General features: G+C 44.2%; 2 protein-coding genes across 5 annotated transcripts in view; both read left to right on the forward strand.

Moving 5' to 3' along the window:
• Window positions 1-1,259, forward strand: part of Rad17 (RAD17 checkpoint clamp loader component) — a 34,336-nt gene extending 33,077 nt beyond the window's left edge. For both annotated transcript variants that reach the window (XM_034523287.1, XM_034523286.1), the window contains exon 17: window positions 512-1,259. In XM_034523287.1, the coding sequence (XP_034379178.1) occupies window positions 512-791 (280 nt within the window). In that variant the 3' untranslated portion in view covers window positions 792-1,259. The remainder of the gene's footprint in view (window positions 1-511) is intronic.
• A 186-nt stretch (window positions 1,260-1,445) lies between these two features.
• On the forward strand, window positions 1,446-20,217 carry Marveld2 (MARVEL domain containing 2). Of its 3 annotated transcripts, none has more exons than XM_076916291.1 (7): window positions 1,446-1,500; window positions 5,698-6,858; window positions 9,352-9,387; window positions 16,286-16,434; window positions 16,684-16,855; window positions 19,128-19,178; window positions 19,599-19,864. In XM_076916291.1, exons 2-7 carry the CDS (start codon window positions 5,713-5,715, stop codon window positions 19,719-19,721), a joined length of 1,677 nt encoding a protein of 558 aa, XP_076772406.1. In that variant the 5' UTR covers window positions 1,446-1,500; window positions 5,698-5,712; the 3' UTR covers window positions 19,722-19,864. The 3 variants fall into 3 exon arrangements, with proteins under 3 accessions (XP_076772406.1, XP_076772405.1, XP_034379183.1); XM_076916290.1 differs by lacking the exon at window positions 1,446-1,500 and adding an exon at window positions 1,660-1,832 and having other exon boundaries at window positions 19,599-20,217; XM_034523292.2 differs by lacking the exon at window positions 1,446-1,500 and adding an exon at window positions 3,846-3,978.
• Window positions 20,218-26,602: the final 6,385 nt, after the last annotated feature.

Consider the following 26,602-nt stretch of genomic DNA (forward strand, 5'->3'; position numbering starts at 1 on the left):
TTTGAGACAAGATCTTACTAGGTGGTGGAAGCTCAACTCAAACTTACCTTAACCTCCCACGAGTTAGTATGACAGGGGTACCGTCACACCTGGACGAAGTGATTGTTTCAGTTTCCTTTTGGAGACAGGGTTTCTTTATGTAGTTTTGGCTGGCCTGAACTCAGAGGTCCAGTGCCTGCCTTTGCCACCTGAGTGCTGGGGTTAAAGGTGTGAGCACCATGCCCAACTTTAATTTCTATTTTAAATTACGTATTTCGTTGGACAGTCTATGTAGTTCCATTCATGTTTTCTGAGGTTTCCGTTTTATGCTCATTTTAAATGTATATATGAATATTAGTCAGTAGGAACTCTGCTGAAGACAGTAACACTCTTGTAAGCAGAAAGGATTTATTCACAGTTGGTCATCGCCTTGTATTTTTTGTGTGTATGTGAGTGGAAAGACCACTTAGGTTATAATTTAAAGAAATCTCCTGTTTGGTTTCCATTGATGTCTTCACTGTGATTCTGACAGGTTGAAAATGGAAGCCCTGACTGACCGAGAGCTCGGGCTGATAGACCCTGACAGCGGGGCTGAGCTCCTGCGCAGTGGAGGACAGCCTGCTCAGGAAGCTCAGGGTGAACCCGCTCAGACGGCCGACCCAGAAACCTGGTCTCTTCCTTTGAGTCAGAACAGTGGGAGCGATCTGCCTGCCAGCCAGCCTCAGCCCTTTTCCTCCAAGGTGGACATGGAGGAACAAGAGGAGGAAGAGGAGGATATAATAATAGAGGACTATGACAGCGATGAGACATAGAACAGCCTGCCGGTCAGATGCTACTTGAGAGTGACTTGAGTCTGTTGAGTGGTGCTCGAACAGCATTGACGTGTGTGTCTGAAGGACAAGCAGTCTGTTGATTCATCAGAGCAGCTGCTGCCTGTCAGCTTGAAGTGAAGCAGGTCTCAAGTACTCAGTACTTAGTATTTATTTAGCCTTGTGTATGGTTTGAGGAGGAGAGGTCACGGTGTGAAGTGTGTATGAATGTTGTGCTAAATATCAAAATGTGAAGGAGTAATCGGAATATACAGACTTTATGGGGCGTTGTAAATTTGATTTATAAAACAATTTAGGATGCAATTATGAGTATAAATAAACTTTGTGCCTTATTCACAGTTTGCATCAAGTTCTCGGATACCGTTTTGGTATGTTGTACAGTGGAATATCTTAGATACTTCTGCAAAGTATTTACATAATTTATATCAAAATTAAAAGTGTTGCATTTCATCTTGTTCTTCCTATCCTTTAACATTACCTACCGTGCACTGTCTGCCTTGGGTCCAGGCATAAGTGGAGCAAATGTTCTCACATGCGAAGGGGCTGCTAGCACCTCTGCAGTGCCTGCCTCCTGGCCGCAGCGAGGTGGCCGGGCGGGGGTGGGGTGGGCGCTGCGGCTCGGCCACGCCCCAAGAGCCAGATCCCAGTTTCGGTGCCCGCGGGAGCGCCTGCTCTTCCGGCGGCCGCGCAGGTGAGTGGGGCCGCGGTGCGGCGACGGGACGCCGGGCCCGCGGGGTGGGTCTTTCGCCCTGGGCACACATCCCCGGAGCCGCCCCCACCCGCGGCCAGGCTGAAGCGGGAGCACGCGGGCGCGCCGGGCTCGGGACGCCGGGCTCGGGACGGCGGGGGCGGGTTTCGCTGCAGCGACAGGTGCGGCCGGCTGGACCGCCGCGGTCCTTCCGGGCGCCTAGTGGCACCGCCCTCGCCACTTTCCCGGCTGGCCGGACCGGGACAACGGCTACCTTGGGGCGGAAGCCACAGTGGATTTTCCAGAGAAGAAGGCGAAGGCGGGACACGCATCGGGTGGGTATAGTCGCCGTGCTAGGAGGCTAGATGGGGGAGCCTGGCGGGGATGCTGGGTGTCGGTCCGCTCGCGGCTGCGGCTCCGCTGCTTCCCCCACCTCAAAACCCCAAGTATCTGAGGCAGTCCACTTTCTGGAGCCGACAAAACTTTAGAGGCAACTAAAGGGGCGATTGAGCGTGTGTAAAGGTAACCAGGCTTGATTCCTGGGACGCTCAGGGAACCATTTTTCTGGCCACAGCTGTGGCATTCCCAAGTCCCTGGCTCCAAACAAAAGACCTGCGATCCAACTAGATGGGGGTGGGGGGTGGGGTGGGGGGGCGGTGCTCAGGGGCATCCTGTAAGACGCCAGGGGTATGGATATATTTAAGATGTGGTCAAATACCGCTGGAAGATTCCTTCCTGGGTAACACAGTTTGCTCTTCTACTAGTCTATACATTTTTGTGTGTTTTATTTAAATGATAAAGTGATGTAACTCAAATGAGCGGTTTTCCGGCAAGTGAAGATATGTTGAATCCGTTACAGTGAGTCATACTTTTAGGAGTTAAGTTAGCCAGCGGGGTACTGTGCAAGCCATATACATACCCTAGAGCCTCAAACCTTGTTCGCTTTATTTGCTGTGCTTTTGCTTCTAGATTCTTAGGCACGTGTTGAATGTAAATGTTGTCTTTTTTAAACAACAAAGAGAGACAGAAAGGCAAAAATAATTGCTGTTGTGCTGGCTGGTTTTATGTCAACTTGACACAAGTTACAGTCCTCTTAGAGCCTCAGTTGGGAAAATGCCCCCACTAGATTGACCTGTAGGCAAGCCTACGGTGCATTTACTTGATTGGTGATTTAAGTGGGAGGGCCCAGCTCGCTATGAATGGTGCTGCTGCTGGGCTGGTGGTCCTGGAGATGCAATATGAAAACAAACTGAGCAAGCCAAGAGGAGAGCAAGCCAGCAGTAGCAGCACTCCTCCATGGCCTCTGCATGAGCTCCTGCCTCCAGGTTCCTGCCCTGACTTCTCTCAGTAATGCAGTGTGACTTGAGTGTTGTAAGTGAAAGTAAACGCTTTCTCCCCAAGTTCATGATATTTATCATAGCAGTAAAAACCCTAACTAAGACAGTTGTCATTTAGAGAGCTTCTGGCTTGCATTGCACACCTTTCTGGGTAATCGTAGTTAATCCTCCAGGCTTTCGGTGTCTCATTTGAGGACCCTGAAATTTCTTCCTGGACTCCTTCCTCTGTGCTCCATCTATTGCAATGATTGAACCTGTGGGGCATGGTCCCAAAGGGATCAATGACCCTTTCACAGGGATCACCTAAGAACATTGGAAAACACAGATATTTACATTTTAACTCATAATGGTAGCAAAATCACAGTTATGAAGTAAGGACAAAAATAATTTTATGGTTGGGGGGGGGTCACCACAACCTGATGAACTGTGTTAAAGGACAGAAGCATTAGGAAGGCTGAGAACCACTGATCTGTTGGGTGGTTGTGTCTGATCTGGTGGCATTACCTACTCTCTGGACAGGCTGCATCTTCACCCGGCTTCCTAAGGGGCTGCTGAAACTCTTGGGAAATCTGCTATTCTCTGAGGATGGAGAAATGAATTTACCATAAAGTGATCAGATTGATACCTAGCATTTATTTTTTGTTTTATGTGGCTGTTTTGCATGCATGTATGTCTGCAGTGCTCATGGATGATGAAGAGCTTGTTAGTCATTTGGAGCTGGAGTTACAGTTGAGCCTCCATGTGGGAGCTGGGAATTGAACCCAGGGCCTTTGGAAGAGCAGCCGCTGTCTTTAACCACTGAGCCATCTCTCCACACCCTCCGGTCCTGTTTCTAAGTAATCTGGTAGAGGAATAGGGCAGGGAAGGAATAGTGAACTCTAATGGGGTTGCTCTTAGAGGAGTAGTTGCTAAAGCTGCTCTGTGGGACTCGGAGGGACCGAATGCTACTTCCCACTTTTGATTATGTTTAAATTCTTCAGTGACCACTTATTTTACATGTCCTATATCTAGAATGTAAGGCCTCGCTGTCTCCATTGCTCTCCCCGGGATCCTTTGGGTCACCTATCAACAGCCTCCTCACCTCAGCCTTCACCTTCTGGTTTGAATCCTGAATACCATATCCAAAGAGATCCTGTTAATACAAGTAAGATCCGGTCACTCCTCAACTCACAGTCCTCGGATGGCTTCTACAACCCACTCATAGCCAGTGGATTTAAGGTCTTATGTGACTCATTTGGCCTTCGATCTACTGTGTGTCAGTCCGTTGCTTCCTTGCTGAGCTCTCTGATTCTGTATTTCCTTAGCATGTTAGGCACTGTAGCTGTCCCGTTTGCCTACGGCACTCCCCCCCCCTTGGTTTCTGCCTTTACCTTCATTTCTGTATTTGTCGCTCTCTCCATGAAGACTTCCCTGGCCATGCTAAAGCTGCTCCACACTGCCTGCAGGGCCCTCCTTTCCCAGCTTTAAGACTTTGACCCTTGGGGCATTATGCACTCTACTTCTCCATCCCCTGCCACCCATAGTAGGATCCGAATTCCATAAAGGCAGGAAACTTCAATACAACCTCAGTGTGTCTGATTCGTGGGTAATCTTTGTTGACTAATGGGTCTCCATCTTACAAGTAAAATTATGCCTTAGGATTTCCAAATTGTTCATCACCTTAAAGGTAGATCGAATGCCAAATGAGTCACATAAGACCTTAAATTTGTCCTAATTTCAAGTAGAGTACCGTGTGTCTGCTTGAATATCCAGTAAAAAGTCATCAACAAGTTGAAGGGTCAAAGTCAGTGTGCTTCCGACTTAGAGGTACATCAGCAAGTGGCATTTGTTTGTTTGTTTGTTTTAGTTGTATACATATTTAGGTCATTGCTTTCATCAAGGAAGACAACAGACTTAGTCAACGTGTATTTCTGACAGTTTTTTCAGGTATATTAAATTCTAATTATTCTAATCCTAAGATGCTTTAGTTGTCCATGGCAACAGCAAGTTGCCTTTAGATAATTGCTCGGGGAGCAGTGATAGTCATAGTTAGTGCTGCTGCTGGTTTTACACTGTTTCTGGGGAACCACAGCCTGTGATGTGTCTTTACCTCTGAGAGCTCAGTTTCTAAGTCTAGTGCCAGCTGTTAATATTTTAGGAGGAAAGAAGCAAGCCCTCCACACTTTTTATTTTATTTTGTGTGTATGAATGTTTTGCACCGCATAGATGCAGTGCCCTAGAGGCCAGGGGAGGACGTCAGGTCCTTGGGGACTCAGGTTATAGCCACCTGTGAGCCCCCCATGTGGGTAACGAGAGTCGACCCCAGTTCCTTAAGAAGAGCAGCCTCTTAACCTTTGACCCAGAGTTGTGATCCCTTAGCTGGTTTTTGATTAGAAAGGGAAAGGCCTCCTGCTTGTTGGGTTTTAAGACCTGCTTTAACGGCCCCTTAGCCGTTCCAAAGCAAAAAGTGAGCTAAGGAAAATACAGAGTATTTGCTGAGCTGTCAGATTTTGGTATGACAAGACTGTACTTGTATTAGCATTCTGTATTGCTCAAGCTTTTGTTTTGTTTGTTTTTATATTTTGTCTATAGGAGTCATAGAAAAATTAAACTTAAATGCTTTATTATGTAAAGTCCAAAACTAATATTTAAAACTGCACTTAAAATGTCATAGAATACGTAAGTATATTTCTGGATAATCTAAGTGTTACATGCATTTAAAAGGTCATTATATATATTATATATATGATAAATATATATCATTTTATATATAATAAAATCTGGATATAATCACGTTTTGTAACTAAGTGAATAAAATAACTGGATTTTATTTATGAAAGATAAAGTAACTAAGTACAAACGATACCTTCAATTTTGGCCACAGGTGTGAAAATCACAAATGTCGTCAAGTGATGGAAGGTCCAGGATTCGGGACCGGGGCTATAGTGAGGTTCCAAGGGACACGCCTTGTCCAGATGGTACCATAAGAACCCTCCAGTCTCTTCGCAGCAGTGAGCTGGCTGTGAGCGCAGATCCTCTGCCTCCTCCCCCTCTCCCATTACAGCCACCATTCGGCCCCAGCTTCTACTCAAGTGACACAGAGGAACCTGCTGTGGCACCAGACCTCAAGCCGGTGAGACGTTTTGTTCCCGACTCCTGGAAGAACTTCTTCAGAGGGAAGAGAAAGGACCCAAAATGGGATAAGCCGGTGTCAGATATCAGATACATCTCCGATGGCGTGGAGTGCTCACCTCCAGCCTCTCCAGCAAGAACAAACCACCACCCACCCAGCTCTTACAAAGATCCTTCCAGAGGGTCGCAAGGCACCTTTAATTCCCAGCAAGAGGCAGATGCCATGTTTCCCCACGACCCTTATGCATCCTTAGAGCGGCGCACACAGACGGCGCGGACATACAGTGAGAAGGTAGAGGAATACAATCTGCGGTACGCCTACATGAAGTCGTGGGCAGGCCTGCTGAGAATTCTGGGTGTGGTGGAACTGCTTCTGGGGGCTGGCGTCTTTGCGTGTGTCACAGCTTACATCCACAAGGACAATGAATGGTACAACTTGTTTGGCTATACACAGTCGTATGGCATGGGAGGTCTGGGCAGCCTCGGCAATACGTATGGGGGTTATTACTATAGTGGCCCCAAGACCCCTTTTGTACTCGTGGTGGCTGGATTGGCTTGGATTGCCACTATCATTATTCTGGTGCTTGGCATGTCCATGTATTACCGCACCATTCTTTTGGACTCTAACTGGTGGCCCCTGACTGAGTTTGGGGTTAACGTTGCGTTGTTTATCCTGTACATGGCTGCAGCCATAGTCTATGTGAACGATACCAACCGAGGTGGACTCTGCTACTACCCGTTATTTAATACGCCAATGAATGCGATGTTCTGCCGGGTAGAAGGAGGTCAGATAGCTGCAATGATCTTCCTGTTTGTCACCATGATAGTTTATCTCGTCAGCGCCCTGGTCTGCTTAAAGCTGTGGAGACACGAAGCAGCTCGGAAACATCGGGAGTTCATGGAGCAGCAGGAGGTACGGGGCTTCTCAATACCTTTGTTTTGCTTTGCTTTCCTTTTCTATGCATCTAAAAAATACATCATCCTCAAAGCTTTGTCAGAGTCATTCTATATCTGTATTTAAATGAGCTGAATTTCAGAAGGCCTTTCTCAATTCTCAGTGACTCACTTTGAAATAAGCCACTCTGCTGGTCTGCCTGGCTTTGCAGAGACACCACGCTTGTTAACTAAGTGCGTTGTGGTGGCTGACTGATGCAGAGAAGGACATGGCCACTGAGTTTTCGTGAATGATAGTAACATAAATTATATAATATATCTTATGTATATACAATATATACAATACATAAAAACACAAATAACATAGATTAAGTGTCTCATCATCAAAGCAAGTTCAGGAACAGCTTTGATTCTTTCCTAAGATAAAATCCCATGAAATATTTCACTTATAGGAGGGACATATGCATTTAAGTACTACATTTTATTTTTTTCTTCTTTAAATAATGCTAAGTAAGACTATGGAGCTGGATGGCTTAGTCAAGTGTGAGAACCTGAGTAATAAGTCATTAGGTCTCTTTAAGAAGTAAAAAAGTTGGCATGCACCTGTACTCCCAGTGCTGGGAGATACAAGGTGGAGAGACAGGAGGATGCCCTGAAGCTAGCCAGTGGAGCCCCTGCCCCCCCAAACAAAAAATAGAAGACACCTGAGAATTAACACCCTAGGTTGCCCTCTGACCTCCACATGTATAATGTGGAGGCTTACGAACCAACATCAACAGATGCAGACACACGTACACACGTACAAAGGAGTTTGGCTAATGGGAATAGTGGCTCACACCTGTAACCTCTGCCCTTGGGAAGATGAAGCAGGAAAATCATGAGTTCAAGTCCAGCCTGGGCCATGTAGTTTGAGGCCAGCCTGGGATACCTGTCTCAAAAAGCAAAACCAGAAAGAATGTGGTGACTGTGTTTGCATTAAACCCAAACATCAAGTGACTGAGTCATGGTGAGCATGAAGCTTGCCGGGCTCTGACGGTTCATCATCGTTTTGGAGAGGTGTAAATTCCAAAATAAGAAAATACTGCAGCCGGGCGTGGTGGCGCACGCCTTTAATCCCAGCACTTGGGAGGCAGAGGCAGGCGGATTTCTGAGTTCGAGGCCAGCCTGGTCTACAGAGTGAGCTCCAGGACAGCCAGGGCTACACAGAGAAACCCTGTCTCGAAAAACCAAAAAAAAAAAAAGAAAATACTGCATTTGTTTCTCCTTCTTGGATTTTGCTAGCTGAAAATAACAGTGAAAATAATAAGCAATGAGAATAATATAGAGGAAAAATGATAGTAAGACCTAAACATTACCATTATGTAAACACTAATCATGTAAAAATTCCCATGTAAAATGATATATGAGTTTGACAGTAGTGAACATTAGGCATGCTGCACTGCTTTCAGTACGCTCTGATATGTTAATATTTCACTACCTTCCAGTAGGTTCACTAGGACCTCCCATTCCACCGTAGCCCAGCTGTAGTGTGCATTGTTTGCACTGTGTAGCCTCCGAAGGCCTAGAGTTCACTATGTGGAGCAGGACCTCATCGAGAGCCCCCTGCCCCGCCCCTGCTGGAATGATGGTTGTGCTTCACCACGCCTGGCCCTGCAGATGGTTTTTTATAACAATGTGTTAATCAAGAAACGTCTCATGTTCTAGTGAGAATCATGCTCTATTGTCACAAGATACATTTGTCTTTCTAGAATTCTACCTATATATACTCAAGTTACTTCTAAAAAATGTACCTCAGCACTGCAGGCATATTTCATAAATCTAAGTCTATGCAGAAACTGAAGAATCTTAAGTTGTTTTCTCTTCGTTTTGGTTTTTGAGAAAAGATTTTGCTGTGTAACCCTGGCTGGCCTGATACTTGGCCTTGAATTTATATGATCCTTTTGCCTCGGCCTTTGAAATTTTGCTGTTACAGGTGTGTGCTGCCATTCTTACTAAGAATTTTAAATTCTAATACCTGAGATCCAAAATAGAGAGACGTTTACTATTCTTCATAATGTTCATGCTAGTTTAATAATAATTTTTAATTATTTAAATGTCAAAGGTCTACTACAGTAACATGATTGTAATTATTAGCCTATAATACTGTTCTCTGGTTCCTGCTGTCCTTTGGTTCCCCACTGGTCCAGAGAAGTATGGGCAAACGAGTGTGGAGCACAAACATCAGGAGAGGATGGACCTCTGGGAACTGCAATTGGGCTTGAGTGCAAATGGATGGAAACCTTTGCAAAGTAGCTTCTAGTTTTACTTATATGTATGTGTGTTGTCTGTGTATATAATGCATACTTGTGTGTGTACTTCTGTGTGCAGTGCCCAAAGTGGCCAGAAGAGGGCATAGGCTCTTCTGATGTGGATGTTACAGGCAGTTGTCTACAAAAGCAGTTAAGTACTGCAGACTGCCGAGCCACCTCCTCAGCTCCGGGAAGTCATTTTAACTCTTCTGTTGTTATTCCAGATAAATGACCCGTCGTTGCCATCAAAAAGGAGAATGGTAAGAGCACTATTAACTTATGCTGTCTCTGCAGATTTGCTAAACACTTATTTGATAATAGAACCATCCATGTGTGTGAGCATGATTTTGAGCTTGGATGAGGGCTTTCAGCTTTTTTTTTTTATATTGCTATTTTATGTACATTGGCATTTTTGCCTGCAAGTATGTCTGTGTGAGGATGTCATGTCCCCTGGAGCAGGAGTTCTAGAGCTGTTGTGAGCTGCCTTGTGGGTGCTAAAACTTGAACCCCAGTCCTCTGTCTGAAAGAACAACCAATGCTCTTAACCACTGAGCCATCTCCCCAGCTCTGACTTTCAGGTTTTTTCCAGTACTAAAAGGACCCAATTAGGCAGTCTTCCCTAGAACCCCTTTCACTTTCTTATGTGGATTTCTTTTTTTTTGTTTGTTTGTTTGCTTGGTTTTTTTTGTTGTTGTTATTGTTTTTGTTTTGTTTTGTTTTCCCGAGACAGGGTTTCTCCGTGTAGCCCTGGCTGTCCTGGAACTCACTCTGTAGACCAGGCTGGCCTCGAACTCAGAAATCCGCCTGCCTCTGCCTCCCAAGTGCTGGGAGTGAATTTCTTTTGTAAGTGAACACCGTTGGTCTTCCTCGGATGCTTGTTTATTTGAGATAAGTTCTTGCTGTGTAGCCCAGGTTGGCCTTTAATGCACGTTGCTCCTGCTTCTGCCTCCTGTACAGAACTTTGGGCTTACTAACAATGCCTGGCTAATTTTCTTCAGTGGAAGTCATTCTTCCTGAGGCTGGGTGGGCTGTGGCTCAGTTAGTACAGTGCTTGTTGGCATGTACAAACCCCTGGATTCCCTTCATACACAAACTGGGTGTGGCAGCTGGTGGCTATAATCCCAGCATGTGGAAGGTAAAAGCCAGAGAATCCAAAGTTCAAGGTCATCATCTTAATTAGAGTTTCTATTGCTGAGATTAGACACCATGACCATCAGCAAGCTGGGGAGGGAAGGGTTTGTTTCACTTGCACATCCACATCGCAGCCACCATTGAAGGAAGAGGTCAGAGCAGAAACTTAAATGTGTGTGTGCATGCGCGCACACACACACACACCATTTCACATGGGAGATAAATTTTATAAATGGTAACACTCATTAACAGATAATATCAAAATCTAGAATCAAAATTATGCAGAATGCTAACATTTGGAAGTATGTTCAAAATATCCTCAAGTAGTCGATGGTCAGTGGTAAGAGTGGTAGAGTGCTTGCCTGCCTAATGTGTGTGAAGCCCTGGGTTCAGTCCCCATGAATGAAATCCATCCATTCACGTATCAGTCCTTGTCAGTCATCTCTGGCTTAAGTCATCTCTGTTTTAAGGGGTCCACTTTGCAACTGCTTATTTCTCAGTACTGGGCTGGATAGGGCCATCTTACTGGGCAGTGCTGTAGTGGTAGCAGTCATGCTTGCCCAGGGTAGGATGTATGGGTTCCTGGTAACTCCCCCTGAGGCAGTGAGATTTACCAATAAAATTCATGTGGAGTAGAGTCAATCTAAGAAGCCAGGAAGATGCTGGAGAAAGTGGCCCTCAGTGACCGATAACTGGTGACTGGCAGTCAGCTTTCCTGCTTGATGGAGCATACAGGTGGGGCAGTGCTAGTAAGATTTACTAGCGAGCTCTAGGGCACCTCTGTTAGACTGACCAGACAGCATGTCCAGGCTGTACTTCCAGGTCCTTTATTTTGAGAGGTCCTGGAATATGAATAATGGTAGAATATAAACTGCCCAATCTTTTTCTGTTCCTTCTCCACCCCCCATCCCCCACCCCCAACACACAGGGTTTCTCTGTGTATCCTGGCTGTCTTGGAACACTGCCTGCCTCTACCTCCCAAGTGCTAGGACTAAAGGTGTATGCCTCCATGCCCGACCGAAATGCCCATCCTTACATTGGAAATTACTTGATCTCCAGTTTTCCTGACACCTTCTAAAATACAGAAGCTGAAGCCAAAACACACCCTTTTAAAGGCCTCTCCCTGGAGATGGATCACTGTAGAAAAAGCTTAGGTATATTCTAAGAGAGACTCCCATTAATTAATTGAACTTAACCAATGAGAAACCTGATGGAAAGTTCTAGAACGCCAGCTTTTTGTGGTATGGTTTGGCAGAGTGGCTCGGGAGAGACTGTGATACATTGAGAAGTAAACTATACAATTACACTGCTCCGAATCATGACATCAGTGCAGTTGCCTTCTTGCCTTTGATCCTGTGGAAATTACTTGTCTTTTCTGAGCTTGCATTTCTTGTCCATCAACTGAGCTGTATCGTAGGCTGAACCTTATGTTCCTATTATGTTTCTATCTTATAATTTTTGAATCATGATTTTTTTTTTTTTGACAATATGATTTTTTAGAAGCAGGAGCAGGTACTTTTTTTTTTTTTTTGGAGATGGGGTTTCACTACTGTATATCCCTGGCTGGCCTTGAACTCTCAGAGATCAACTTGTCCCTGCCTCCTTAATGCTGGGATTAAAAGTGTACACCATCACAACTGACTAAATTTTTTTTAAAAGATGTTTTATGTGATGAGTGTTTTGCCTGCATATTTATCTGTGTTCCACATGCATGCATACATGCTCATGGGTGACAGAAAAGGGGGTCAGATCCCCTAGAGCTGGAGTTAGAGACAGTTGTGAACGGCCATGTGGGTGCTGGGAATGGAAGCTGCGTTCTCTGAAAAGGCAGTCAGTGCTCTTAACTTCCGGGCCATCTCTCCAGCCTCAAGATTTATTTTTATGTGTGTTTGTGGGGGCACACGCATGCCTGTGCCATGTGTTTGAGAGTTCTCTCTGTGGCCTTGAGGGGTGTCAGATCTTGGGGAAGAGGAGTGGCAGGTGGTGGCGGCCCCCTTACATGGGTGCTGGGAACTGGATCCAGCTCCTCTGCGGGAACAAGATGAGCTCTTCTACACTAAGCAATCTCTCTAGCCCTGAGATAATTTTTTTTTTTTTAACAAAATGATATATAGACATAAAATAAGATCAGTTATAGCAATAAATTCTAATAAAGGCATACCTCTGGGCAGGTTTTTTAAAAAAGATTTATTTATTTATTTTATTTATATGAGTACATTGTAGCTGTCTTCAGACATACCAGAAGAAGGCATCAGATCCCATTACAGATGGTTGTGAGCCACCATGTGGCCGCTGGGAATTGAACTCAGGACCTCCGGAAGAGCAGTCAGTGAAGTGCTCTTAACCACTGAGCCATCTCTCCAGCCCAGGTTTTTTCTGTGTGTGTGTGTTTGGTTTTGTTTTTTAATTGGGCAGATTAATTTCCCTGAGATTATATTCCATAAGCAGTGCAAATGTTCATTAAGCCCGGGGTTCTCAAACTTGATTATGCAAACACATCAGCTAGCTAGCGTATTGAAATGGGCCTTCTTGGGCCTGGATGGCTCATTCACTGCTTTTCCTGAGGACTTGAGTTTGGTCCGAGGAACTGCAAGGTAGAAGGAAAGAACTGACTCCTGCAAGTTGTGGTGCGTGTGCCCCTCCACCCTAAATAAGCCAATGGAATTTTAAAAATGTAAGGGCGTTTACATTTAGCAGGCCTGTACTAGGCCATAAGCATCTTCGTATCTAACAGCTGAGCCGGTAGGAATCAGAATCCTATCTGGGAATTGAGGATGCTTGGGTGGCTTTGGGTCAGGCCTGTGTGTACACTCAGGGAACGTCAGAACTTGCACAGACATGCACTAGGCACAGGTTAGTTCTCTGTGCTTCTAATCCACAGGAAGTCCACCTAGCCCACTTTGAGTTTGAAAAGCATAGTAAATTCCGTAGTGCCACTTATCTGTCTCCATGTTTAATTCCTTTGTCTTGGATCAAACAGAGTATTTCAGTATTTGTTTCAGATAAACTCCAGAACAAGTTAAGAGACAGGAAAGAGGCCATGTTAAACCTTGGCTCTGTGGCCTTTCTGTCTTTTTCATATGTGCTTGTAACCAGGAAAGTGTGGCTTGTCCCACAGCTGGAGCCCAACCCCACGCTGTCTTAAAGCTTTCTTCCCATATTAACAGAGAAGTAGCTCTGAGCAAGTAATGAGAATGATTGGTGCTTGAGGCAGGCACGGTGGCTCAAACCTGTAATTCCATATTCAGGAGGCTGAAGCAAGAGGATTGTCGTGAGTTCGGGGTCATTCCAGGTTACACAGTGAGTTCCAGACCAGACAGAGTGAAACCCTGTCTCTAAAACAAGGAAACAAATAACATGAGTAGTATTTGCCAGATTCTTTTTTTTTTTAACCTAGAAATGTAATTAATTATGGACTTTACCATCCAGTGTGTCTGCCTGGGCCTTTGACCAGGACATGGGTACTATTTGCCTAAGGGCTGTTGGGAAGCTCCAGAACATTCCATGCTGGAGAGCCTTTCTGAGCAGGTACACCAAAGACTGTCAGGTAGTTCAGTGCTAAAGAGGCACCATGAAATCAAAATCCAACTATCCAATCAGAATACTTCCTCTAAGCCAGGTGGTGATGGCGTTCACCTCTAATTCCAGCACTAAGGAAGTAGAGCCAGGTGGAGCTCTGAGGTCTAGGATGATCAGGGCTACACAGAGCAACGGTATCTTGAAAAACAGAAAACAAACAAGCAAACAAGCAAAAAAAAAAAAAAAAAAATCTCCAAACAATCACACCCCACCCCAAACAATCACACCCCACCCCAAACAATCACACCCCACCCCAAACCAAACTTCCTCTACTGTTTAATCCCTGGAATCGTGTTCAGGGTTGAGGTATGAGGAACAACATGCTTATATCAGAAAGCACAGCAGAATAACTGTGGTCCTTAACAACCGAATTCCCCAAGTGTCTCAGTTACTTTTCAATTGCTGGGATAAACACTTGTGACCATGGCAACTTGTAAAGAAAAAATTTAACTCTCCACAAGAGAGTTAGAGTCCATGATAGCTGAGCAAAGGCCTGGCAGGAAGCAGAAGGCAGAGAGAAAGAAACTCTGGGAATGACATGGGCACTTGAAGCCTCAAAGCCCACCCCCAGTGACACACCTCCTCTAGCAAAGCCACACCTCCTCATCCTTCCCAGGCAGTGCCATCAAACTGGGGACCAAGTATTCAAACACATGAACCGTGGGGCCATCCAGACATCCGTCTCTGCTTCCTTATTCTGCCTCCACTTGGGTTTTCTTGCCTTGCTAACTAGCTGTGATGTGATCTCCTCCCTCTAGCTTGGCCTGGAGCTTCTCCTTTCCAGATCCCTTTCTCTGGGCTAGTTAACAACCCCCACTAACCAGGCCTATGCTCTCTGGTGAGGTAATAGCTGGTGGCCTTGACAGTGAGCTAATGTTAAACCAAACCTCAAAGACCAGTCCCAAAGCAGGGAAGTGGGAAAACAAAAGAGTTTTAAAAGTTGCCATAGCAACAGAGGGCAAGGTTCAAAACCACTGCCTTTCTGCACTTTTTTTTTGGTTGTTGTTCTTTTTTTGTAGGTTTAAGGGACTAGTAGAGGAGAAAGATGCTTCTGCATCAGAGAACAGCCATGTTTCCTCTGATGTGGTTGGCACTACCAGCCCTGTTCACCATGCTTGTTTCTAGCATGCTTCTGGAACTTCAGGGCAGTTTAGCACGTGAACAATATACATTTAAGTAAACAGGTTTCTGCATATTATTCATTTAAAGCAACGTTCTCAACCTTCCTTTAATTTTTTGACCCTTTTTAATTTTTTAATATTTTGACCCTTTAATACAGTTCCTCATTTTGTGTGACCCTCAACTATAAAGTTATCTTTGTTGCTACTTCATAACTATAACTTTGCCACTGTTATGAATTGTAATGTAAATATCTGTGTTTTCTGATGGTCTTAGGTGAGCCTTGTAAAAAGGTCATTCACACACACATTCACGTGCGAGTGCACATAGACACACACACACACACGCACACACAAATGGATCAAGACCCTCAGGGTGAGGTACACTAATTTAAAATATCAGTGGACTTGTGTTACTGTGTATGTAGTACATTGGTTGGACACTGGCATGTTCAGAAACTCTGGGTTCAGTCTCCAGCATCACAAAAATTAAATCCTTACAGTTTAATTGGGTTTTTTTCTGGTTACTTGATATATGACCTTTGAGGGTTTACTTTACTTTCTCTGAACCCTTCTTCTGGCATCTGCAAACCTTGGCTTGTGTTCTGGCTACAGTGTAATTGAATGCTGACCTGCCTTTGACTGACTGCCTATTCTAGAAGATTCCTCTGTCCCTTCTTCTGGCTTTGTTTGACGCCTATCCCAGCCATTTTCTTTCTTTTTTTCCTGAATATGTAATATTTTTATTGAAGGGTGTGGCTGTAGTCCACCAGCCTCATGCCTGTAGGCTTTGCTGAACCCCAAGCCTGCAGCTTGAGGACCCTCACGCCCCGAGTCCTCCCTGTCCTCTGACTGGTCCTCCCTGCTGCAGCTTGAGGACCCTCACGCCCCGAGTCCTCCCTGTCCTCTGACTGGTCCTCCGTGCAAGCCCCTCTTAAAAGACTGGCATTGGAAATGCTTTCTTGCTGGAGTATTTGTTGTCTTATTTGAAATTTTATGAGACAGGATCTTACTATGTAGCCTAGGCTAGCTTCCAACTGATCCTCCAGCCAGTCTCTCGTGTGCTGAGACAGACGTGTACCACCACACCTTGCAGAAAGCGGCTTTCAGCATGGATTCTTTGCTTTCTCCCTTTCTGATAATGCATCAGTGTGGCTCGTCCCCTCCCCCTTCTGGCTGCTTCTGACTGACTCAGCCTTTGTGTGTGTAGAAATCTAAGTGATCATTGTTTTTTTTCTCCTTCTTGCTCCCTCTGATTTCCTTCTACTCTCTAGGGTGGACTCTCTCCCGCCCTCTTGTTTACACCAGTTCTTTTTCTCTTCTCCTACAGTGTGAAGTGGCTACCAGTGACCGACAGAGAGACCAAGAAGTTAATTTCAAAGAGTCGAGAACAACAACAAAAATGACTCCCGAGCTTCTGAGTGGACACATCCCTCCTGGCCACATTCCTAAGCCCATTGTAATGCCTGACTACGTGGCGTGAGTCTGTCTCTTTTGGGATTTATCTTTGAGTTTGTTATCCAGGGTAGCACGTTTGAAAATAAGAATGGTACCCAGGTCTGGTCAGGGAGCAGTAAGCTGACCAGTTTTACCTGTTCAGCTTGTTTTAGTAAAAGTTACAGTGTTTTCCTACTCTGTGGCTAGAATCCAGGGTCTGAGCATGCTTGTGCTCACTACAGACCTCCTGCAGTGTAAGGTTGTCACTCTGGTTTGTGGTTTTTCCCTCAGAAAATATCCTGTGATTCAGACAGATGACGATCGAGAACGCTATAAGGCTGTGTTCCAAGACCAGTTCTCAGAGTACAAAGAGCTGTCTTCGGAAGTGCAGGCCATCCTGAGGAAGTTTGACGATCTGGATGCGGTGATGAGCAGGCTGCCACATCATTCTGAAAACCGCCAGGTCAGTGTCCACGGCTGCTGAGAGGTCTCAGGATTCCCCAACACCTGTCTCTGCTGTCTACGAGTGTGTTTGGGCTCTTTGAGGTAGCTAACTAAGCGACATCTCCACTCCTGTTAGAGCAGTGTATGCAGAAGGCCTTAGGCTTGATCCCAGAGCTACGAAAAGAAAAGAAGAAAAAAGAAAAGCTAACAAATTATATGATGTAATGTTTTTTTAACATTACTACTATCTTTTTGTCTTTTTTTCCTAGTGCTGGGGATCAAACTCAGGTCTCTGGTATGGTAGACTTTCATCCGCAGCACAGCCTTTGGCTATTGAACATTTTATTTTCTTATTTGGGTCAAATACGATTTGCCAAAGATATATAGTGCCAGAGTATTGAAGGAGACAAATGGCCCACTCAGAGTAGAATAACCCCAGGAGGGGTTGTGGGACAGTGAGGTCCCACCCATGTCAGTCCCAAAGTGAGGAAAGTTCTATGGGGAAGGCCTAGAGCAGAGCTAAGCCCCTTGGTGGCCACATCTGAGTCACCACCAGGGCTAAAGCAAAGAGAAAAGCCGCAGTGGGGACAGTAATTATGGGGACGAGAGGAAGTTTTCTCTGAAACATTCTGTTCAAGATGAGGTGGAGTAAAACCTTGCAGTGAAGGTGCACACCTTTAATCCTAGCACTGGGGAAGTAGAGGCAGATGGATCTCTTGAGTTCCCGGCCAGCCTGGTATACAGAGCAAGTTACAAGATAACCAGGGCTACACAGAGTAATCCTGCCTCAAAAAACCAAACAAAAAAAAAAAAAAAAAGAGAGAGAGAGAAAGAAAAAAAGAAAGGAAGGAAGGAAGGAAGGAAGGAAGGAAGGAAGGAAGAAAGAAAGAAAGAAAGAAAGAAAGAAAGAAAGATGATTCAGGCTGACCAGACATGGGTGGTACAGGCCTTTAATCTCAGCACTCAGGAAGCAGAGGCTGGCAGATCTCTGAGCTGGCCAGCTTGATCTACATATCAAGTTCCAGGCCAGTGAGGACACATGGTGAGACCCTGTCTCAAAAACAAACAAAAGCAGTGGAACCACCTAGCTGGTCCCTTATGCAGAATTTTTAAAAATGTTTACAAGAATTTATGTATTTGAATACACACACAAACAGATTTTTCTTCTGAGAACCCACATTAATTGGGGGGTCTTTTTTTATTACATATATATAATATACATCTAAATCACTTGATTATGAGTTATCTAAGATAAATATGTATATAGTAATGACATTTCCCAAACCTTGAAGCAGCGGAATAGTGTTAACTAAGAAACACCCATTCCAGGAAGCAGGAGAAATCCAGCTAACACTGAGATATCACTGTATGGAAAACACTTAAGATCCACAGGTCCAAAAGGGTAGCCAAGTTTAGAGGTCTTCAGAGGTGTGCGAGAAGAGCCGCGTGTGGTGGCACAAGCCTGCACTCCTAGCTGCCTGGGAACTAAGCAGGAGAAGCTGCTGGGCCCAGGAGTTCTAGGCCAAGGGAACAGCATGAGATCTTGTCTCACAAGAAGTCGTGTGAGGAAAAACAGGGCATTCATGGAGAAATGGAAAGATTCCCACAGACATCTGTCTTATTGGAGAGTCAACCTCTTCACACATCTTCTATTTATTATAACATTTGTAATAAAGTTAGAAGGAGCCTTATATTAGCTGTTCTCAGGAATAGCTGAGCATTGAATAGCCCAGCCCTTTACACCCGATTCACAAGGAGAAGCCGTATAAGGACGATGGAGGAGGTGGTCACAGCCAGTGCCGTGGTCTTTACGCACCACGCTCTCTATTAGAATCATTGCAAATGACTGATTCCTGTCGACCATTGGAGGTGGTTGTGGATATTATTTTCAGGGAAAAAGAATGCTAGGACAAGTGGCTAACCCAGGGTCACATGGCTGCTTGTCACACACTTCCGGAGACCAGCACCTGGTAGGTAGTTAACGTGTAGACATTTGTCCAGTGAATTATATTTTTGTGCAAGTATTTTCTGTCTAGCTTTGGGCAAAAAATAGGAAGCTTTGTTTTTGAGGCAGGATCTCTCTCTCTGTAATCCAGACAGATTGGGAATTCATGGGGGGGGGGGGGGCGGCTCTATGGGGTGGGCCTACCCCACCCCACCCCCATACCAGAATTATAGTCAGATGCTGCCATACTTGGCAAAATATTTTTCTGTTCCAATTCCCAGTATGCTTTGAAACATAATTTGAGTATTAATACATGTTTTAACTAATAAAGATATATTATTTTTAGGAACACGAGAGAATTTCAAGAATTCATGAAGAGTTTAGGAAAAAAAAGAATGTGAGTAAAATAATTTTCTGGGTCAATGTGTCCTTGTCCTGGTATACCAGTGATAACTGATAGACTTCCAGTTTCTTTTAAGCAAAATTATTAAATGTCTCTCCTTCGAGTCCCTGCTGATCCTGAGATTCCGTGAAGGGTGGAGTTGGAAAAAACATGGGAGAGACATTCATTCACATTTCCTATGCTTACCTTTTCATGTATTTTGACTCCTAAAGGTACCCCTACTCTGTGCATTCCCCTTGGTTTTGCTGTGAACCTAAAACAGGGTGTTTTGCATTGAAAGGAGAACGCACAGCTGTTCTAATTGTGCAGGTTGTTTCTCTGGGCCATCCTGCTGTGTCAGCTGTTTTCTCTGAGGATGTGTTTGTGTTAACCACTGAGGAAAGCGGTACTGAATGAGGACTGTTTCTTTCCTAGGACCCTTCATTTCTGGAAAAAAAGGAGCGCTGTGATTACCTCAAGAACAAACTTTCTCACATAAAGCAAAGAATTCAAGAATATGATAAAGTGATGAATTGGGATACACAAGGTTATTCCTAGACACCCGTTTAGTCGCTGCCTTTGTGTGTTGGTCTCCTGAGTGAGAAGCAGGCGCGTCCAGGTCATCTTCTGCTTGGTTTAAACATATCCTAGGTAAAACAGTGTGATTTTACTCAAACATTTCAAAACAGTTTCAAACCCACAAGGGCCTTTACTGGGATGGGAGAGACAGTGTATTCAGACGTGTACACAGTTTAATGGTTTTCTTATTAACAAGGACTTGAAGCCATGATCAGTTGTCACACTCTGTGATCTTGGGCAAGCTGATCAGTCCTCTGTGCCTGTTTGTTCTGTAAAATGATACCTACCTCACAGGGCAGTTGTGAGACTACGTGTGCTCATCTTTATTTCTCAAGCATCCGGAACAGAGCCTGCCGCTACAGAAGCACCACATTCGTGTGGGGAGTGCTGTGGGTGTGTTGGTGGAATGACTGAGCTACACTGGATGAGTCTCAAGAAGTAGTCCTTAGTGAGCAAGCATCAACAGCTAACCAAAGGCGCATGTCCCATAATTCCCTTGTGCTTTTCACCTTTAGCACGTGTAGCCTCAAGTGGGTGTTTCACTGTTGCCTGTGACCTGCTATGGCCCCTCACAGCCTCCGTGTCTGTAGTCAGGGTCACTGTGCACAGACCCCATGGCCCAAGGCCCATGTCCTGTGCACTCGAGAGCGTCGCCTTTCAGTTTACTTGGATTTCCTCCTGGATTCATTAGCACACTTCATCTTACCAAGAATCATCTTGGCTAAAATTTTATCCATGAGAAATGGTTTTGCTATTTTTTTAAACAAAAAAAATTATAAGAAATATTTTTTAAAAGAAAATTGTTGGTGGGCTGAGGCTAAGACTTGACTGTTGAAGATTCACCTTCATGGCATAGATGAGGAAAGCAAACAAACAAAAAACAAACAAAAAAAAAAGAAAAAAAAAAGAAAAAAAAAAAAGAAAAGAAAAAAAAACCCAGCATGGCCTTTGGTTTCTATTCAGGAAAATCTATCCAGTAATTTCCCCTGTGTGGAATTACTGTTTCTGGAACAGTTAACCAGTCAGTGTCCACACGGTTTTACAAAGTAGTGAAACCAAAGTAGTAAATGGAGCAGGCAGAGGCCCGGAAAGTTCTGGCTGCTGATGACCTGGCTCATTTTTTTGTCAGTGAAACTGGCGATACTCTTGCAGACTAACTTTTGTAGTGAGACCTTGTCTCAGAACACAAAACAAATAAAATAAAATTAATAAAGAAAGGAGGAAGGAGAGGACAAATACTTACTTACTTACTTAATTAATTAATTAAAAAAATATGGTGGCATGTGCACACCATCCTAACACTCAAGAACTGAGGCAGGAGGATGTCAAGTTCAAAGACAGCCTGGGCTTCAGAGCAAGCACCCTCCCCTCCCTTTTTAATGTAAGATATTGCCATTTTGTATATTTACAAAGTTTAGGTTAGCATTAGAATGAAATGTTAAAGACTTTTAACTTTGTGAGACTTTATTTTACTACAATTGTAAATGTTAATCTTTTAAGACAGATGCTGTAGTACTGATTTTTTTAATATATCAATATAAAGATGTATTAAAATGTCAGTTATGCTGTTTTGTGTGTGCTCTTTATTGGCTGGTTTTGAAACATTACTCTGTTTGCTGAGAATGTTTTGAGAATACTTTTCCTTAATCAGAAAATAAACTGGATGGCTGAAGAGACAGTGGTTAAGAGCACATACTGTTCTTGCTGAGAATCTGAGGTCTCTTCCTAGCACCCACTGTTTTGAAATATAAGAGTGAGGGGGGTACCTGGCAGGCCCATGCCAAGGCATGCCCCTGAGTAATTACGCCATCCAACATATCTGCTGTAAAGAGAGTTTATTGGGGGAAGGGAGAGGAGTGAGGACCTGGGAAGGGGTCGAGGCATATGAGTGGACATGCAGACAGGCAGATAAATGCCACCAGGCTAATAAATGCTTTCCTGAAAAGAATTGGAAAGTCACATATACCCCTAGGTCACAGTGCTCATGTGACGTCTCCTGTTGGAAAGAATTTAATGGCAAACCAGGCATGGGTATGCATGCCTGTGATCCCAGCACTTAGGATCCCAGACCCAGTCAGAGGTAGGAGGATTCTAGAAAGTTGCAGGCTCATGAGGGCTAAAGTCAACAACAACAACAAAAGGAGTTAGGAGAGTCATTGGAAGTACTTCAAGGTGGGTTCCCAGAAGACTGGGTCATTAAAGCTAGGAGAGCTGGAGACAGGGAGATCCCAGCCCGGTATACTTGGCAAGACCCGGGACCGTTGGAGACTGTCACACACAAAGAAAAAATTAGTAACGATATAAAACTGGCCGGTCGGTGGTAGTGCACACCTTTAATCCCAGCATTCAAGAGGCGGACACAGGCGGATCTGAGTTTGAGGCCAAACTGGTGTACAGAGTGAGTTTGTGGACAGACAGGACTACACAGAGACACCCCAACTTGAAAAAAAAAAACAAACAAGAAAAAAAGATAAAAAGTTGACCTGTAGTGGTGCACATTTTTAACCCCAGAGTTTGGGAGGCAGAGGCAGGGGGATCTCTGAGTTTGAGTCCAGCCTGGTCTACAGAGTGGGTTCCAACCATCTCAAAACACCAAAATACAAAACCAACCTAGATTTGTGTGATTTTTGCTTTTATTTTGGGCTAAAGCTAGATTAGGTCATTTTTCTGAAATGAACATCTTTGTGCTTACTTATTTCATTTTAATGTAATTTCATTATATTAAGACTTTTGATGTTCATACCAGGTGATAGAACAAGGGATGAGAATTAGGTCTAAGTCATGTGACCTCAAGCGAATCCACCCGATTGAACAATGATACAGATGACAGAGGGTACAAGAGACCTGTTGTAAACCGTCTGAATATCTTGCCACAGAGTTGTATAGCTTTTGCTTGGTAAGGTTACTGGTAAAAAATTTTCTTGAGTCAAAGAATAGTCCATTGTTAATAAAGGCGGGGCTCTGGAGGCTGAGTGTACCAGGTCAGCCTTTTATCTCCACAATGGCTTTCACGTACACAGAAGCAACTCACCAAGACTGAAGTCACAAAGTATTAGTCACCATTAAAGAGGGACAGGAGACTGGGAAACAGGAGACGCTTTCTGGTTAACAGGAGAAAGATTCAGTTCCTTCTTTAGGAGGAAGTAAGGTGGCTATGGGTTAGCTGTCAGTGGAGGTTGCATGAGCACCTGACTGGATCTGAGAACCCACATAAAAGCCAGGTATGGCGGTGTCTACTTGCAGCCCCAACAATGGCACGGTAGGTTTAGGTACTTGGTAAAGCTCCAGGCCAGTGAGACTGTCTCAAGCAAACAGTGAAAGCCTGAAGGACAGCAATCTAGGGTATTCTCTGAACCCCACCGGGTGTGCTGACACGAGAGGGAAAAGTGGAACAGGAAAGATGGGGAGGCAGTGTGGGAGGAGGATGAAGAACACGGTAAAGCAACGTGTATGAAAACACCACACAAAACCTATTATTTTGTGCGCTAACTTAAAGAATACATTTTTCTTTATTTAGTAATAATATATATTTTTAAGACAGGGTCCTCTGGGTTGATGCTCTTTATAAATAAGATATCCAATTAAAAAAAGAGAGACACTCGAAAAACAAACAAACAAACAAACAAACAAACAGAGACAGGGTCCTCACCAGCTAGACCAGGCTAGCCTCTGACTCCCAAATGTTGGGATTAAAGGCATGCATCACCATGCCCAGCTAAAATAAATAATTTTAGGGCCTAAAAATTAGCCCTTAGACTTCCTCCTTCTATCTCTGAAGATCCTTGTAAACAGGCTCTGGTACATAGAGTGTGCTTGAAATGCAAACACAAGTGATACAGGTGTAGGTTTGTGTGAATCTCTTCTTTATTACCCAAAGCACATTCGATAAACACTAGTTTGCTGAAATAAACAAGGACAAAGGGCCCCCCAGATGTAAGGAGTTTTCAGGTACCCCATCTCCAGGTATGCACTTTCAAACTTAGTTCCTTGGCCCTGTAGATGCTTTGGCAAAACTATGTTACTGCAAGGTATTGGACTTGTGATGGGTTGAAATATTTTCACAAGATTACTCTTTACCCCAGGCACCATTTATGGAAGCAATTACTGCAGTAATTATCAGTTATAGGGGGATTTTTTTTTTATAAGTCAAGGACTTTAAAGCTTTTTATTTATTTATTTTTTATTATTTTATGAGATTTCATTATGTTGCCCAGGTTGGCTGCCAACTTCCGGGCTCAAGTGATCCTTACTCCCAAGTCCGAGTAGCCTGGATTATAGACAGGCAGCACCACACCTGGGGAGGCTTGTAGCTCTAATCTACAGAAACTAAAGCTGGCTGGCTTAAAGGGAAGAATTTATTACCATTGACTGTACATCTTACAGAACTGCAGGAGGTGTGGAGAACTGAGGTCAAGGCCACACAGGAGGATTAATATCCAAAGTCACGTCTACAAGCCACCTGATAAGAAACACTCTCCTGTGTCAAGTGCACTGTTAGCCCTGCCCTCCTCAGTGCTGGACTCCTGCACAGCTCAGATGCAGGACGAGATGTGGACTGATAGTCCAGGTCCTGCGCCAGGCCCTGGTGCAAGGGATGTGGGTAGCTAGGCCTTTTAGCATCAGTAGATGGGCGGAGGCTCTTGCTGACACCCATCTCAATGAGGAACTCTCCCAAAGCATGGAGTGGTGGGATGCTGAAAATCAAAACAGAATGCTGGCTGTCTTACTGGTTAGGAACTTCTCTTCTTTTTATAAATCATTATTACATTGATTGAGTGATTGATGGGTGTGTATGTGTGTTTCACAGAGTGCATGACAACCTCACAATGGAAGTCACTGAAAGGAGTGGGTGATTTCTTCCATCACGACCAGCCAGCCCTCCAGGGCTGAAAGCAAAGGCATACAGGAACCCTCTTAAATTGTATTTAAAAGAAATTCAGCCGGGCGGTGGTGACGCACACCTTTAATCCCAGCACTTGGGAGGCAGAGACAGGCGGATTTCTGAGTTCGAGGTCAGCCTGGTCTGGACAGCCAGGGCTACACAGAGAAACCCTGTCTCGAAAAACCAAAAAAAAAAAAAAAAAAAAAAAGAAAAAAAAAGAAAGAAAGAAAGAAAGAAAGAAAGAAAGAAATTCAGGGTTTCATTGTTATTATTATTATTATTATTGTTTGTTTTTTCAAGTCAGGGTTAGCCCTGGCAGTCCTGGAACTTGGCTATGTAGACCAGGCTGTCCTCCAGTTCATAAAGACTGGCCTGTCTCTGCCTCTGGAGTGCTGGTATTAAAGCCATACACCACTATTTCTGACAACTTTACTTTTTATTTAAGTGAGTATAGATGTTTGCCAAAACAAATGTGCAACGAATGCAAATCTGATCTTCACATGTAAGCATGCCTATCCATACAGGGGCCTATAGGTGCATACATGCATACGCATTCAAATGCAACAGCACACACAATTCTAAAGCTGTAGGTGGTTATAGCAACTGGGTCAGGAAGTCACATTCTTCAGGAATATAGCCTCTGGTAAACTGCGCCTGCTGGAGCAAATAAACCCTACCCTAATGAAGTGCAAAGGAGAAAGGATAAAAATAGGAACATGAAACAAAGCCATGAAAATAAGAGGGGACCTTTTGGAAAGAAGTGGGGGCTTGGAGGGAGGGAGGGAGGAGATAAAGAAGGATAATGAGGGGATATGATCAGAGTACGTTATATATGAGGAAACTCAAAGAACAAATTTAAAAAAATGAAATAGGAAAGTCCAGAAGCAGGGCAGTGGTGGCGCACGCCTTTAATCCCAGCACTTGGGAGGCAGAGGCAGGCAGATTTCTGAGTTCGAGGCCAGCCTGGTCTACAGAGTAAGAGAGTGAGTTCCAGGACAGCCAGGGCTAAACTGAGAAACCCTCTCTTGAAAAAACAAACAACAACAACAACAAAAAACAAACAAAACAAAACAAAACAAAAAGGTTAAGAAATAAATAATTTATAACTTAAAACAACAACAACAAAACAGCAAGTGCTGAGCATGAAGCTATAGCCGGTGATGATGCAGCTCTTGGGGGTGGGGTTGGAGGATCAGGAGCTCAACTTCATCCTCAGCTATACACTAAGTTCAAAGCTAGTCTGGGCTACACAAGACCCTGCCTCAACACCCCCCACACAACCTGTTTAATCAGTGGTGCAAATTTCAGAACAGGGGCTTTATCTGAGAAGGCTTTGTCTGAGAAGAGGCATTTTCGGAATTAAGGAAACTTCTGGATACTATGCCCTGATTTGGTTTGAATATATATACATATTTTTTCAAAAATTCATTAAGCTAAACATTTAAGATCAGTGCTGCTTACTGTATATGGATTGTACCTCAACTAAAGTGTTTTTATGTTGTATCTGTGCAGGCTTGTGCATAGGGAAGCCATAAGTCAACCATAGGGGCCACTGTTTGGGAGCGGTGCTCTTGGGTTTTTTTTTTTTTTTTTTTGTTTTTTTGTTTTTTTGTTTTTTTTTTGTTTTGTTTTGTTTTTTTGGTTTTTCGAGACAGGGTTTCTCTGTGTAGCCCTGGCTGCCCTGGAACTCACTCTGTAGACCAGGCTGGCCTCGAACTCAGAAATTCGCCTGTCTCTGCCTCCCAAGTGCTGAGATTAAAGGTGTGCGCCACCACCACCCAGCTGGTGCTCTTGTTTTAAGCAGTCTCTCATGGGCTGGAGCTCCCTGGGTAGGTGAGACCCACACCAAGGCTTTTCACAGGCTCTGGAGGTTGGCCTCACATCCTCCTGTTTGCACAGCGAGCTCTTCGAGCTCTTCACTGATGGAGCTGTCTCCCTGCTCTGTACCTTAATTTTAGTTTTTAAAGATTATTTATAC

The sequence above is a fragment of the Arvicanthis niloticus genome, chromosome 19 (assembly GCF_011762505.2).
Source record: "Arvicanthis niloticus isolate mArvNil1 chromosome 19, mArvNil1.pat.X, whole genome shotgun sequence".
In the NCBI taxonomy this organism is placed as follows: Eukaryota; Metazoa; Chordata; class Mammalia; order Rodentia; family Muridae; genus Arvicanthis; species Arvicanthis niloticus.